A 16149-nucleotide genomic window follows, 5' to 3' on the forward strand; every position below is an offset into this window, starting at 1 on the left:
GAACCTTGAATAAAAGCTGCTAAGAGACCTCTGAGGCTTCCTCAACTACTGCTACGACTGCTTCAAACATACCCTCTCACTCAGGTATTGGGGTTTCTTGGGATGGGGAGTCCTCATGAAGGTTCTGATCTGGTTCTCTACAATTATCCCCTGGACCCCAAACTTAACCAAATCCCCATCTCTTCCCACCATTCTGCCCATGTGGTGTCATTAGGAAGGGAAGGGAGGAAAAAAGAATTAGGACATTCTAACTGGAGGGATGTTCAAGAAAAATATGTGTCCACAGATGTGTGAGGATAAAAATAGCTTCTCTCTGGGCCTTCTTCTCACCTGCCCCCTCCACAGTCTGCCTGAGAAAGGTCTGAAGGTGACTCTCCATGCATAAAGCCCCTACATCCTTTGCTTGCCATGGCTTACAGATTTGGCTTCTACTAGATTCATCAATAGACAATTTGCTGAAAGCTAAGTCACCAAATGGGCAACTCCCTGAGGGGTCAATTCATCCAATCCATCCAGTCTCCTGATTGGAACAACAATTTCTTCTTCTTTTTTTTCTTTCTTTCTTTCTTTCTTTCTTTCTTTCTTTCTTTCTTTCTTTCTTTTTTTCTTTCTGGTCTGTCTTTCTTTCTCTCTCTTTCTTTTTCTCTCTCTTTCTTTCTTCCTTCTTTCCTTCCTTCCTTTCTTTCTTTCTTTCTTTCTTTCTTTCTTTCTTTCTTTCTTTCTTTCTCTTCCTTCCTTCCTTCCTTCCTTCCTTCCTTTCTTCCTTCTTTCCTTCTTTCCCATCCTGGGGTTTGAACTCAGGGCCTAGGCACTGTTCTTGGACACTTTTTGCTCAAGGCTAGCACTCTGCTACCTAAGCCACAGTGCCACTTCTGGCTTTTTTCTGAGTATGTGGTACCAAGGAATCCAGCCCAGAGCTTCATGCATGCTAGAGGCCCGGCCTATTGATAGGAACAATTTCTCTCTCTTTTTTCTTTTTGCCAGTCCTGTGGCTTGAACTCAGGGCCTGAGCACTGTCTGTGGGCTTTCCTCAAGGCTAGCACCCTACCACTGGAGCCACACCACCACACCTGGCTTTTCTATAAATATGGTACTGAGGAATTGAACCCAGATCTTTGTGCATGCTAAGCAAGCATGCTACCACTATGCCACACTCTCAGCCCTGGAACAATTTCTAAACACCCTGTTTTGGGATTGTCTAGTTGGTAGCAAACTGCTTTAGCCAAGTGACAAAGCGTGAATCTCACGGGGATGCAGACTTTCAGCTGTAGGGGCATTGAGATACCCTTATCACCCATCCTTTAGCCTTTCCCTGCTCTGGCATAGGTAGCCTGGATAGACCCCATTTCCTCTAGCACCTGAACCTGTCTACCATAGGAAAGAAGAGCGAACAGAGACAGAGGGAAATGGAGTATAAAATGCTAATATCAGGGCTGGAAAAATGGCTTAGTGGTAGAGTGCTTGCCTAGCATGCATGAAGCTCTGGGTTTGATACCTCAGTACCACATAAACAGAAAAATCTGGAAATGGTACTGTGGCTCAAATGGTAAAATACTAGCCTTGAGCAAAAGAAGCTCAAGGACAATGCCTATGCCCAGAATTCAAGCCCAATGACCTACAAAAAGAAAAAAAAGAGGGCTGGGAGTTTGGCCTAGTGGTAGAGTGCTTGTGTAGCATGCATGAAGACCTGGGATCGATTCCTCGGTATAACACTCATAGAAAAAGGCTGGAAGTGGTGCTGAGGCTCAAGTGGTAGAGTTGTAGCCCAGAGAAAGCCCAAGGACAGTGCTCTGGCCCTGAACTCAAGACTAGGACTGGCAAAAGAATAAGAATGATTTTTTTAAGACGATAGTTATATGCTTGTGAAACCCACAAGACATAATCGGACACCAACTCCTCTTCTGCTAATCTGCCTATTAGTTCACCACCTTTATGTGTGTGTGTGTGTGTGTGTGTGTGTGTGTGTGTGTGTGTGTGTGTGTGTGTGTTTGTGTTGCTGGGTATGGAATCAGGGCTTCCTATATTTTAGACAGGCACTCTACCACTGAGCTACCTCCTCACCCTTTAATTTACTAACTTGAAAGTATTAGGAAATATTTTGAGTGGCAGGAGTATAAGTAAAGAAAAGGGCTGAAAGGAAAACTCCACACAAGAAGTTTCTTTTACATGTTTTACTTATTACTGTAAAGGTGATGTACAGTGGGGTTACAGCTATGTAAGTCAGGTAATGAGACATTTCTGTTTGGACAATGTCACTCTTTCCCTCACTGTCTCCCAGTTTTCCCCTCCAGTCCCTACCCACAAGTTGTAAGTTCATTTTCAACATAATGTCTAGTGAGTATCACTGCTGCATTTGTTCACACTTTGTTCCTCCATTTCTGTGTCCCACCTTATCCTCCCAAAGACAGATAAACGAACAAACAAGACAAAAAGAAAAGAAAAGAAAAACATCAACGAAGAAAAAAAAATCTCTTGTTCTCTAGTTCCTGGAGATCAACAGGTTTGATGTGGGAGAAAAACACAGCATGAGAAGGGTCACCAAATCTTCAGAAAACAGCGATGCACCCTCCCCTCTTACAGCGCGGATCCCTTTCAATGTTAAGCAGAAAAAGCAAAGTCAGGCGGGCCAGATGGAAGCAGGGAGCAATGGAGGCAGGGTGGAAAAGCACTGTTATTTTGACTGAGGAGTTTCAAGGTCTCAACAGCATGTGTGTGGGCCTGGGGTGTCAGTGCCAGAGGTGGCCCTGGTCTCAGGCTCTCTTCCAGGACCACAGGGTGTGTGTGTGTTCCTCAGGAAAGAAGGGGAGATGATTCAGCGAGGCAGGCAGCAAGGACAGTTCTAAGATATGGCTGTCAGGGGGGAAAGGTGATTGCTTTCAGTTTAAATCATTTGCCCTCAGAGCGAGACATGGAGTCCCAGGAGTTCTAAGCAGGGATTTTTATTTTTATTTTTAGACTCACCTAGCAATCAATATTTAGTTCTAGTGATAACTTCAAAGAAGCTAGGGCTGAAGTCTACATTATTAAGTCTTCATAGTCTTGAGAATGTGGACATCCTCAGTATTACAGAAAAGTATATCTTGCAGCCAGACACAGGGATTCTGCAGTGAGATGTACCAGCTTCTGATCCCTTTCCAAAAGGCAACATTTGTGGTTCTTCAAAGAGGTAGACTGTACTTAGATGAGCCAAGTTCATGCAGACATAACCGTACACAAGCAGACAGTAACTTCTTGAGTTTCCTTTTTTTCCTTCCTTCCTTCCTTCCTTCCTTCCTTCCTTCCTTCCTTCCTTCCTTCCTTCCTTCTTCCCTCCCTCCCTCCCTTCCTCCCTCCCTTTCCCCTCTCTTTCACTCTGTTTTGCCAGTCCTGGGGCTTGAACTCAGAGCCTGAGCACTGTCCTTGAGCTTTCTCAAGGCTAGAGCTCTACCACTTGAGCCACAGCAGCTCTTCTGGCTTTTTCTATGCATGTGGTACTGAAGAATCGAACCTAGGTCTTTGTGTATGCTAGGCAAGCACTCTACCAGTAGCCACACTCCTAGCGCCCCCTTTCTTCTTTCTTTCTTTCCTTCCTTGTTCTCCTTTTTGTTGTTGTTGTTGTTGTTGTTGTTGTTGGTTGTGGAGCTTGAACTCTGAACTCTGGGCTTGGACACTGTCCCTGATCTTTGTTGCTCAAGGCTAGCACTCTACCACTTTGAGCTACAGCACCACTTCCGGTGTTCTGGTGGTGCATGTCTCACCGACTTTCCTGCCCAGGCTGTCTTTAAGCCACAATCCTCAGATGTCAGCCTCCTGAGTAGCTAGGATTACAGATGTGTGCCACAGGTGCCCAGCTAAGCTTGAGTTTCTTTATTTTTAAAAATTGCTTTTATAAAGGTGATAATATAGAGGGGTTACAGTTATATAAAGCAGGTAAACATTACATTTCCTTTTAGGTGCTTGCATTTTGTTTTTTGTCAGTAACTCAGATCCATATGCTTGGTAGGTAGGTGATTTGTTGCTTAGCCATGCTTCCAGCCCTGGAGGCATATTTTGCATTGTTAACTATGTATTCCTGAACTAGATGGGGGGGTGGGGGTGACTCACTTTCTGCCTGGGCCTGAGCCTAGACCTTATTTGTTTGTTTGTTTGTTTGTTTGTTTTGCCAGTCCTGGGCTTGAGCTCAGAGCCTGAGCACTGTCCTTGGACTTTCTCAAGGCTAGAGCTCTACTATTTGAGACACAGCACCACTTTCAGCTTTTTTCTATGTATGTGGTACCGAGGAATCGAACCCAGGTCTTTGTGCATGCTAGGCAAGCACTCTAGCACTAGGCCAAACTACCGGCCCTACATTTCCTTTTAAGCAATGTCAGTCCTTCCCTCACATTCTCCCAATTTTCCCCTCCTGTGCCCACCCACAGGTTGTAAAGTTCAGTTTCACCATAGTGTCTAGTGAGTACCACTGCTGCATTTGTTCACTCTTTGTCCCTCCATTTCTGTGCCCCCCACCCTCCCAAAGACAGAAATGAACAAACAGAACAACAAAAACAAGATAACGCCTGTAATCCTAGTTACTCAGGAGGCTGACATCTGAACATTACAGTTCATAGCCAGCCAGAGCATAACAGACTGTGAGATTATCTCCAATTAACCACCAGAAAACCGGAAGTGGCACTTCACCTCAAGTGGCAGAGCCTTGAGCTGAAGAGCTCAGGGATAGCACCCAGGCCCTGAGTTCAAAGCCCACAAAAACAAAGGGAAAAGAAAACCCTCTTGTATCCATTCTCTGGCCTTCTTTTTGATAATATGATCAGAGGCACAGAGGCATTGCATCTTTGTGTGCCTCCTCTAAGAACATCCTCCTTTGTATAATTTATCATCCCCTGATGTATTTTAGATCTAGCTTCCACATATGAGAGAAAACATGGACCATTTGTCTCTCTCAGCTTGACTTACCTCACTTAACACGATTTGTTCTAGGTCCATCTATTTCTCTGCAAATGACATGATAATCTTTCTAATGGCTGTGTAAAATTCCATAGTGTTTAGGTACCACCTTTAAGTTTCTTTATCTAGGCAAAAGAAAATGGATAAGCCCAGACAGTCCCCCATGAAGAAGAAGGTAAAGATTAAAGAAAATGGTTTTAAAACAAGGGCTACAAAGGAGAAGGGGATTTCAATGGATACAGCAGACAAGAGTGTGATAAAGCTACAAGGACAGAGGAGCGAGACTGAAATAGCTCTGGCTTTAGTGGAGGAAGTTATTGCCGCTGCTGTTGAGTTTGTAGAAGGTAGGAATCTTATGTGGTAGTGTAAAGATTTGTCCCGTTATGTAAGCACAGCAGTTTGGGGTAATTCACTAATTTATCCTTTATTTTCAGGTTCTCAAAGTCCCATCAGAAATGTCCGGTGGCTCACTCATGGTGAATTCACAGCAGAAAGGTGCCGGAGACAAATTCATAAGTATGTCTCGGTAAGTTAGCTAACCACTCCAGTTTGGTAGACTGTGAGCCAGGAACAATCAAAAGATTCTTACTTGATCAGAAGGTTAAGATCCAAGCCATAGCTCATGCCTGTAATCTTAGCTACTCAGAGACTGAGATCTGAGGATCACAGTTTGAAGCTAGTCTGGGCAGAAAAGTCCAGGAGACTCTTTTGTTGTGGTTGTTGTTTGTGGGGCTTGAACTCAGAGCCTGGGCTTTGTTTCTGAGCTCTTCAGCTCAATGTTAGTGCTCTTCCACTTCTGGTTTTCTGGTGGTTACTTGGAGATAAGATTCTCGCAGACTTTCCTGCATGAGCTGGCTTTGAACCAAAATTCTCAGATCTCAGCCTCACTGGGTATCTAGGATTACAGGTGTGAACCATGCAAGCCCAACTTCCATCTCCAATTAACCAGCCAAAGACCAGAAGTAGTGATATGGCTCAAATGCTAGAGTGCCGTCCTTAGGTGAACAAGGTAAGCAAGAGTGTGAGGCCCTGAATTCAAGCCCCAGTGCATATATAAAAAGAAGTGAAGGGGCCGGGAGTTTAGCCTAGTGGTAGAGTGCTTGCCTAGCATGCACAAAGACCCAGGTTCGATTCCTCGGTACCACATACATAGAAAAAAAGCCAAAAATGGTGCTGTGACTCAGGTGGTAGAGCTCTACCCTTGAGAAAATCCAAGGACAGTGCCCAGGCCTTGAGTTCAAGGCCCAGGACTGGCAAACAAAAAAGAAGAAGAAGAATGAGAAAGAAAGCTAAAAGCAGTTTACAGCTAATGGCATAAGATCACCCTATGCCCAGCCCCTCATGAAATCACTCTAGAAGTGGGGTCTTCTCAGTAGGCACCTGATGTTTCTAATGGGCTTTTTTCTTCAAGCTTATTGCCCAGGAGATTGAAATTTGAGGATCGCAGTTCAAAGCCAGCCTGGGCACTAAAGTCCATGAGATTCTTATCTCCAATTAACCACCAGAAAACTGGAAGTGGCACTGTGGCTCAAGGGGCAGGGTAGTAACCTTGAGCTGAAAAGCTCAGGGACAGTGCCCAGGCCCAGACTTCAAGCTCCACAACTGACAAAAAAAGAAGAGTCTTACCAGCTTTCTTGCCTAGGCTGGCTGACTTTGAACCACAATCCTCAGATCTCAGTCTCCTGAATAGTGAGATTACAGATGGGACATGGAGCTTCCTATTGCCTGACTCCTTTCTCTTTTGATCTTGATCATGTTGTTTTATGCTAGTTTTGAGATTAGCACTGTCCATGACCTTTTTTTTCTTGCCAGTCCTGGGACTTAAACTGAAGGCCTGAGCACTGTCCTTGGGCTTTCTCAAAGCTAGAGCTCTACCACTTGAGCCATAGCACCACTTCCAGCTTTTTTCTATGTATGTGGTATCGAGGAATCAAACCCAGGTCTTTATGTCTTTATGTATGCTAGGCAAGCACTCTACCACTAGGCCAAACTCCTAGCCTGTTTTGTTGTTGTTGCTGTTTTTTTTGTTTTGCTTAAAGCAGTACTCTACTTCCAGCTTTTTTGGGATTAATTGGAAATTCAAAAATCTCATAGATTTTCCTGCTCTGGTTGGCTTCAAACCTCAACCCTAAGAGTTCAGCCTTTTGAGTAGCTAGGATTACAGGTGTGAGCCACTGGCCTCTGGCTCTGACTTTGTTTTATGAACCATCTCTGACTGTAATGAAGTGAAACCAATGTTCATAACTACTTGAAACCAACTGCACTGCTTTCTAGCCAGACCTATCTAGTTTTATTCTGATTATTTCTCCATTAGCCACTCTTACTTCCCAAGATAGTGAGCAGTGTGTGGTGTTGGCTGGTACATATTTGCACAAACACATGTGAGGTGCCCCCCCAAATCACATCTGAAATAGATGTTTGCCTCATCGCCTTGTTTTTCTTCAGTGCTGTTGTTCTTTTCTCCATTCTGCAGATAATTAGGAATTGATTTTAGCTTGAATCACAATAAAAAATGGCAGGAACCTGGTGCCAGTATATTCATACCTGTAATCCTAACTACTCAAGAGGTTGAGATTTGAAGATCATGGTTAAAGAAAATCTATATGGCTATTTCCAATTAACTCCCTCCCCCGCAGTCTGGAAGTAGAGCTGTGGCTCAAGTGGCAGAGCACTAGCCTTGAGCAAAGAACCTCAAAGACAGCACATAAGCTGTAAGTTCAAGCCCTAGGACTGGCAGAAAAAGAAATGTCAGGACTGGGCTAGAATGTGGCTCCAGTGCTTACCTAGTTCACTTGAGTCCCTGGGTTCAATCCCTCATAGTGGGAAAAAATGGCAGTACTTCAAAAACACTGTAACCTTGACAGATACACACTGCGTTTATTGAAGCCATTGTAGCGACAGAAGTCTGCCTTTTGTTCTCTGATGGCTCTCTCTCTCTCTCTCTCTCTGTCTCTCTCTCTCTTCCCATGAGACAGAGTTGGGAGAGTGGAAAACGCTGGGTATGCTGCACTACTCTTGTTAGGAAGGATGACATTGTTCACAGCTTCCGCTATATTTACTGCGTGCGCTGGAGTGTCCCCACTGCTCTGAAGCCTATGCCACGTGTCAGCGCCGCGGCCTTTTTCATTGTCAAGGTCAACAAAAGAAAACCTCCGGTAAGCTCGGCCTCTCCTGCCTCCCCATACTGCAACCACTGGCTGCCTTTTCCAGTCTAGGTCATCCAGGATCGCATAATGATTCCCTCATCTTACTTGGTCAATCTCAGCTCTTGCCTCAGCTGATTACTCTCTCCTCTGTGACACTGTTCTGTGTGTGTGTGCACACGCACACAGGAGTGTGCACCTGTACTACAACTTGAACTCAGGATCTGAGAGCCATCCTTAGCTCTTTTTTTTTGTCGTTTGTGGGGCTTGAACGCAGGGCCTGGGCACTGTCCCTGAACCTCTTTGTGTTCAAGACTAGTGTTCTATCAGTTGAGCCACAGCACCCTTTCTAGTTTTTGAGTGGTTCATTGCAGGGCACTTTTCTGCCTGGGCTGGCTTTGAAACATGATCCTCAGATCTCACCCTTCTGAGTAGCTAGGGTTACAGGCGTGAGCCACTGCACCTGGATCCCTTCGCTTTTTTTTTTTTTGCCAGTCCTGGGCTTGAACTCAGGGCCTGAGCACTGTCCTTGGACTTTCTCAAGGCTAGAGCTCTACCACTTGAGCCTCAGCACCACTTCCGGCTTTTTTCTATGTATGTGGTACCAAGGAATCGAACCCAGGTCTTCGTGCATGCTAGGCAAGCACTCTACCACTAGGCCAAACTCCCGGCCTCCCTTCACTTTTTTAAGGCAAGGCTGGCACTCTACCACTTGAGCCACAGCTCTACTTCTGCCTTTTTTTTCCCTCTTTTTTTGCCAGTCTTGGGAGTTGAACTCAGGGCCTGGGCACTGTCCTTGGGCTTTTTCCTCAAGGCTATTGATCTACTACTTGAGCCACAACACCATTTCCAGCTTTTTATTTTTTATTTTTGTGGGTCATGGGGCTTGAACTCAGCCTGGGCACTGTCCCCCAGCTCTTCATCTCAATCTCCATTAACCCCGTTTTCTGGAGGTTACACTGTGCCCAGCTCACTAGGCACACTTCTGGCTTTTTTTTTTTTTTGCCAGTCCTGGGCTTGAGCTCAGGGCCTGAGCACTGTCCTTGGATTTTCTCAAGGCTAGAGCTCTATCACTTGAGCCTCAGCACCACTTCCGGCTTTTTTCTATGTATGTGGTGCCAAGGAATCGAACCCGGGTCTTCATGCATGCTAGGCAAGCACTTTAACCACTAGGCCAAACTCCCGGCCGACTTCTGGCTTTTTTGTGTATGTGGTACCAAGGAATCGAACCCGGGTCTTTGTGCATGGTAGGCAAGCACTCTACCATTAGGCTAAGCTCCCAACCCTACCCCTGGTTTTTAACTGCTTAACTGGAGATAAGAATTTGTAGGATTTGGCCGGGAGTTGTATTTATTTTTTATTTTTATTTTTTTGTGGGTCATGGGGCTTGAACTTGGCCTGGGCACTGTCCCTGAGCTCTTCAGCTCAAGGCTACCGCCCTACCCTTGAGCCAAGCTCTACTTCCTGTTTTCTAGAAGTTAAATGGAGATAAGAGTCTCAGGTCCTTTTGTGCCTGGGCTGGCTTTGAACCTTGATCCTCCGATCTCAGCCTCCTGAGTAGCTAGGGCTACAGATGTGAGCACCACAGCTGTAAATAGTATTTTATATGATCAGTTGCACATAGGCATTGTACCTTTGTGTTCTTTTTCTAAGAGTATCCTATTTAGCTCTCCTTGTGTGCGAATGCCTGAAGTCCTGCATAACTTACCATGTGCCACAGTATTTTAGATCTAGTTTCCACACATGAGAGAAAATATGTCATTTGTCTCTCTGAGTTTGGCTTACCTCATTTAACATGGTTTGTTCTAGGTTCATCTCAGGGACTTTTTTTTTCTGAGCTGGCTTTGCACCATGGTCCCCAGATCTCCTCCTGAGTAGTTATTGGCGTAAGTCACTAGTGCCCAGCTCATGCCATGTTCTATTTCATTTCTAAATCAATATACTCTCTTCATGTCCTTCCTGTCTCACTGACCTTATTATTATTATTTTTTTTTTGAGTTCCGAGGCTTGAACTCAGAGCCTGGGAGCTGTCCCTGAGTTTCTTTAGCTCAAGGCTAGCACTCTATCACAGCACCACTTTTGGATTTTTCCTGTTTATATAGTACTGAGGATTGAACCCAGGGCGTCATGCATGTTACCACTTGGTGCTATACCACTGAGCCACATTCCCACCCCTGGCCAGTCTTTCTTAGCCAGGCTTAACTGCTGTCTCTGCCTTGTACCACTTTCTTCAGACTTTCTCAAGGCTAGAGCTCTACCACTTGAACCGCAGCACCACTTCCGGCTTTTTTCTATGTATGTGGTACCGAGGAATCGAACCCGGGTCTTCATGCATGCTAGGCAAGCACTTTAACCACTAGGCCAAACTCCCGGCCACCATGCGTCTTTTGTTCCTTAGGTCTTGACTTGTCTCACTCAACATGATTCGCTCTAGATTCATCCACTTCCCTGCGAATGCCATTATTTTATCTTGTCTGTTGGCTATGTAGAATTCCATTGTGTATATATACCACATTTTCTGTATCCATTCATCTGCAGTAGGGCATCTGGATTGTTTCCATCGCCTGGCTATTGTGAATAGTGCAGAGATGAACATAGCTGAGCAGGTGTCCTTATAATATCCTGGGTCATGTTGTTCAGGATAGATGCCCAGAAGTGGTATGGCGGGATCATAGGGAAGGTCTATTTTCAGTTCTTTAAGGAACCTCCACACTGCTTTCCAGAGTGGCTGAACTAGTCTACATTCCCACCAGCAGTGCAGTAGGGTTCCTTTTTCTCCACAACCCCGCCAGCAACTGTCATTGTCTGAGTTCAAAATCTTGGCCATTCTTGTTGGGGTAAGGTGGTATCTTAGGGTTGTTTTTATTTGCATTTCCTTTATGACCATAGATGATGAACATTTTCTCATATGTTTTTCTGCCATTTTAATCTCTTCTTCTGATAAGCCTCTCTTTAGTTCCCTTGCCCATTTAGTGAATGGTTTATTGGGTTTTCGGGGGATTAGTTTCTTGAGTTCTCTGTAGATACTGGATATTAAGCATTTGTCAGATGGATTATTGGTGAATATCTTTTCCCAGTTGGTTGGCTGTCTCTCTACTTTCACGACTATGTTTTTATCTGTACAAAACCTTTTTATTTTTAGGTAGTCCCATTTATCGAGTCTCTCTCCAATCTGTTGTGACCCTGGGATTCTGTTCAGGAATCTGTTGCCTGTGCCTATGAGTCCCAGTGTCTCTCCTACTTTATCATGTAGCAGTTTCATGTTTTCCGGTCTGAGGTTGGGGTCTTTGATCCACTTAGAGTTAATGCTTGTGCATGGCGAAAGGCTAAGGGTCAATTTTTAGTTTTCTGCATGTGGCTGCCCAGTTTTGCCAGTACCAATAATTGAATAGACTGTGTTTGTTCCATTGTATATCTTTGGCTCCTTTGTCAAATACAAGTTGCCTATAGGTATGTGGTTCAATTTCTGGGTCTTCTATTCTGTTCCACTGGTCTTCTGGTCTGTTTTTGTTTTTTTTAATAAATAATTTTTTATTATGATTAATAGGTTACATTATATTTACCAGATAGAAGGTGCATAACTTCACAAACATTGATACCCTTTCTCATGACATGGTCCCCATTTCCCTCCCATCCTCCCCCCGGTTATCTTGATTCCCCCTTCCCTATCCAATTTCAAATAACCAATTAAGCACATATAAAATATATCAGACAACAAGGTGAAAAATTGTAACAATATGAGCTAACCAAGGGACAGCAAAAGAGATGAGCGATAACATAGTACATTAAGGACAACCATCACTCATTATATGGTTTTTGTTTCCTTATCCTGGAGGTTCTTTTTTTTTTTTGCCAGTCCTGGGCTTGAGCTCAGGGCGTGAGCACTGTCCTTGGACTTTCTCAAGGCTAGAGCTCTACCACTTGAGCCTCAGCACCACTTCTGGCTTTTTTTCTATATGTGGTACCGAGGAATCGAACCCCGGTCTTCATGCATGCTAGGCAAGCACTTTAACCACTAGGCCAAACTCCCGGCCCCATCCTGGAGGTTCTTACATTTAGTGTCATACTGTTTGGCCTAATGTCTCTAGATTTTGTTCTATTGTAAATCTCTGCTAGGAGAGCTCCTTGGGCTTTCTTAAGGCTACAGTCCTACCACTTGAGCCACAGCACCACTTCCAGCTTTTTCTATGTATGTGAAACTGAGGAATTGAACCCATGCAAGCTAGACAAGCACTCTACCACTAGGCCACACTCCCTGCCCCTCTAGGATACTTTTTTTTTGCCAGTCCTGGGCTTGAGCTCAGGGCCTGAGCACTGTCCTTGGACTTTCTCAAGGCTAGAGCTCTACCACTTGAGCCTCAGCACCACTTCCGGCTTTTTTCTATGTATGTGGTGCCAAGGAATTGAACCGGGTATTCATGCATGCTAGGCAAGCACTCTACCACTAGTCCAAACTCCCGGCCCTAGGATACTTTTTTGTAGGCTCATTCACTGCCTGTTTATTCGCCTCTTCTCCTGCACTTCCTCTTCTACTTTTTCTCATTCTGTAGCCCAGAATGGTCTCCAATTCTGGATCTTTCTGCTTCTCCACTGCTATGTCAATGACTCTCTCTTTTTATTTTTTGTTGGTCACGGGACTTGAACTCTGTGCCTGGGCGTTATCCCTGAGTACCTCAGCTCAAGGCTATTGCCCTATCTCTTGAGCCACAGTGACATTTCCGGCTTTGTGGTGGTTAATTGGAGATAAGAGTCTCATGGACTTTGGACTTTAGTTCCCTGGCTTTGAACCACAATCCTCTGCGCCCCCTGGCAAATTAATTAATTAGATAATTAATTAATTTTGCCAGTCCTGGGGTTTGAACTCAGGGCCTGAGCATGTCCTTGAGCTTTCTCAAGGCTAGAGCTGTACCATTTGAGCCCATAACACTTCTGGCTTTTTTCTGTGTAGGTGGTATGAAAGACTCGAACACAGGGCTTCTTGCAATGCTAGACAAGCACTCTACCAATAGGGAGGCTAAAGTGTGAAAGGATCGACACTGAGTTTGAGGCCCACCCTCTTTCAAAAGATGCTTTCAGGCTGTGTATAGTGGCTCATGCTTATAATTCCAGCTACCTTTTAAGATGATCCATCAGGATTTCTCTTCAAGGCCAGACCAAGAAAAAAGGTAGCAAGATTCTGTCTCAAACAGTAAGCTGGTGTGATGATGCATGCCTGTCACTCAGCTACTTGAGAAGCAATAGATGGGAAGATTGAGGGTTGATGCTGGTTAAGAAGTTGTCAGACCCTACCTCACAAAAAAATGTAAAGCACAAAGGACCAGGGATGTGGATCAAGTTGTAGAGCACCTACCTCGCCAAGCATCGGGGCTTGACTTCAAATCTCATTACTAAAACAAATGCTTCAAGACCTTGTTCAAGCCGGGCGGTGGCAACGCCTATAATCAGGGGCTACTCAGGAGTCTGTGATCTGAGGATCAAGGTTCAAAGCCAGCCCAGGCACTAAAAAGTCTGTGAGACTCATCTCCAATTAACCATCAGAAAACCCCGAAAGTGGTACTGTGGCTCAAGGGGTAAGGTGGGAGCCTTGAGCTGAAGAGCTCAGGAACAATAATGCCCAGGCCAAGTTCATGTCCCAGGACAGAAAAAAAACAAACAGCAACACAAAAACCCCCAAACCCTTGTTCCATCAGTACAATTCCCTTCTGATGCCACTCCTAAGAGATAGTTTGAGAGCTGCAGAATCTGGAGCATGTAAAGAAGCCAAGTGAGGGAGCTGGGAGTTTGGCCCCAGTGGTAGAGTGCTTGCCTAGCATACATGAAGACCCGGGTTCCATTCCTCGGTACTACATACATAGAAAAAATCCAGAAGTGTTGCTGAGGCTCAAGTGGTAGTGCTCTATCCTTGAGGAAAGCCCAGGGACAGTGCTCAGGCCCTGAGTTCAAGCCCCAGGACTGGTAAAAAAAAAAGAAGCCAAGCGAGGGTTTGTAGGCGTGGCTCAGTTGGTAGAGTGCCTCCCAATGAGCAAAAGCAGCTGCAGGTAATGAATTTGGGCCTTTGTCTCCAGCCAAGAAAAAAAAAAGAAAAGCCAAATGACTCTGTTGCTTCTATTCATGGGGAACAGTCTCTGCCAACTTGTCTCCCATTTGGGGGAGTAGCTTAAGGTATTTAATCTTTTTCAGAATACATTAGCAACGAGAAAAGAACTATCCCCTATAGACTTATACAGATGATAAATTCTGGAAAATCAAGAGTATACATATGGCTGGGTGCTAGTGGCTCCTGCCTATAATCTTGCTTCTCAGGAGCCTGAGATCTGTCTGAGGATCAAGGTTCAAAACCAGCTCAGGCATGAAAGACTCTGAGACTCTTTTTTTTTTGTCAGTCCTAGGGCCTGATCTCAGGGCCTGGGCACTGTCCTTGGACACTTTTTGCTCAAGGTTAGCGCTCTGCCACTTGAGCTACAGCACCACTGTCAGATTTTTCCTGTGTATGTTGCACCAAAAAAATGGACACAGCGCTTTGTGCATGGTAGGCAAGCACTCTACCACTAGGCTGTACTGGCCCCAAGACTCTGAGACGTTTATCCCAATGAACCACCAGAAAACCAGAAGTGTCACTGTGGTTCTAAGTGGTGGAGTACTAGCCTTGAGCTAAAGAGCTCAAGTACAGTGCATACAGCCAGAGTTCAAGCCCCAAGACCAATCAAAAAAAGAAAGTATACCTATGGACACAAGAAGCACAGACTTTAATGGTGAAGTGATTGTCCGACTGCTCTAGACTGAATTTCCCCTCTCTCTTGTAGGAAATGCCCATTGATGTCAAATATTTCCTTGAGGGCCAAGCATTAGTTCAAAGGTAATAACATATTTGGGGATTTATTTTTAAAAGAACAGGGGAAGGTCATTATATTCCAGGAATCCAGCAGGATTATAGCCACAGATAATTCATTAAGTGGGGGTATTCTTTGGGCCACTTAACTCATGAGAATGGGCTTAAAGGAGGATTCTGCCATTGTACTAAAGATAGTTTTCCTTAGCACTTGGTTTTTCAGTAATGAGAACCTTGAGAATTGCTGGAGATGGGTGAGGCAAAGATGGTCATGCCTTGTTTGTATAGGAAACTTGAAAATCCTATGGAATTAACATACATAATAACTTCTTTTATTAACCTTGTTAATACTGTCATTGACTGGGCTTAAGGAACAGTAAAGAATAAACACAGAACCAGGCACCAGTGGCTCATTCCTGTAATCCTGGCTGTTCAGAAGGTTGAAATATGAGGATCCAGGTTCAAAGCCAGCCCAGACAAGAAAGTCTATGAGACTCTTACCTCTAGTTAACCACCAAAATGACCGAAGTGGAGTTGTGGCTCAAATGGTAGAACATTAACTTTGAGCACAAAAGTCCAGGGACAGACCCTAGCCCTGAGTTCAAGTCCCAGAAATTACCCCCACTCCTGAAAATAAAAAGTTTTTCACTAGGAATGCAACAAAAAGGGAATCCCCGGTTCAACATTTTGTTTAATTTAAAAAGCTTTTGGTGTATTTTTCTTCCTTTATAGACCAGGAACAATTCGCTTTCGGGAACACTGGCTGAGAGAAATTATTGAAGCCAAGCATCTGTTAATGGAATCACTGCCCATCTAATTCAACTGGTCTGGTTCTTACACATTTAAGGATTGTGCCTGTAATCCAAATGCATTAAAAAATACAACACACATTAGTCCACAGAATATTTATTGAATAATAAACTTGTGGCATACCACCCAGCTGGATTGATTTGAAATTTTATTGTTTAGTTGTACAAAGGGGTTACAATTCCCCAAAGTCAGGTTAAGTACAACACCCCGGGACCAATGTCATCCTTTGCATTTTTCTTCCCATTTTCTCCCTCCCACCCCTCAGCTGTATGTTTCTAGTTTCATTAGCCACTGTGTAACTTTCCATGACATGAAAAGAACCAGTAAGTTGTTTTGTACTTCCTAAAATTCTTATCCCTATGCCATCTCTTTAGGGTCTTGCAAATACAGAGCTGAGTTTAGAAAAGTCGCTAAAACACACCTGTCAGGCCAAAAAACTGAGAT

General features: G+C 44.4%; 1 protein-coding gene across 2 annotated transcripts; it reads left to right on the forward strand.

The window, feature by feature from the left end:
• Window positions 1-3: 3 nt before the first annotated feature.
• Window positions 4-15882, forward strand: Akap14 (A-kinase anchoring protein 14). Of its 2 annotated transcripts, XM_090326276.1 has the most exons (7): window positions 23-84; window positions 2405-2500; window positions 5053-5267; window positions 5358-5449; window positions 7899-8078; window positions 14870-14922; window positions 15628-15882. In XM_090326276.1, exons 3-7 carry the CDS (start codon window positions 5063-5065, stop codon window positions 15710-15712), a joined length of 615 nt encoding a protein of 204 aa, XP_090182402.1. In that variant the 5' UTR covers window positions 23-84; window positions 2405-2500; window positions 5053-5062; the 3' UTR covers window positions 15713-15882. The 2 variants fall into 2 exon arrangements, with proteins under 2 accessions (XP_090182401.1, XP_090182402.1); XM_090326275.1 differs by lacking the exon at window positions 2405-2500 and having other exon boundaries at window positions 4-84.
• Window positions 15883-16149: the final 267 nt, after the last annotated feature.

This window comes from Megascapheus bottae, chromosome X, assembly GCF_031878675.1.
Source record: "Megascapheus bottae isolate mThoBot1 chromosome X, mThoBot2.hap1, whole genome shotgun sequence".
Lineage (NCBI taxonomy): Eukaryota > Metazoa > Chordata > Mammalia > Rodentia > Geomyidae > Megascapheus > Megascapheus bottae.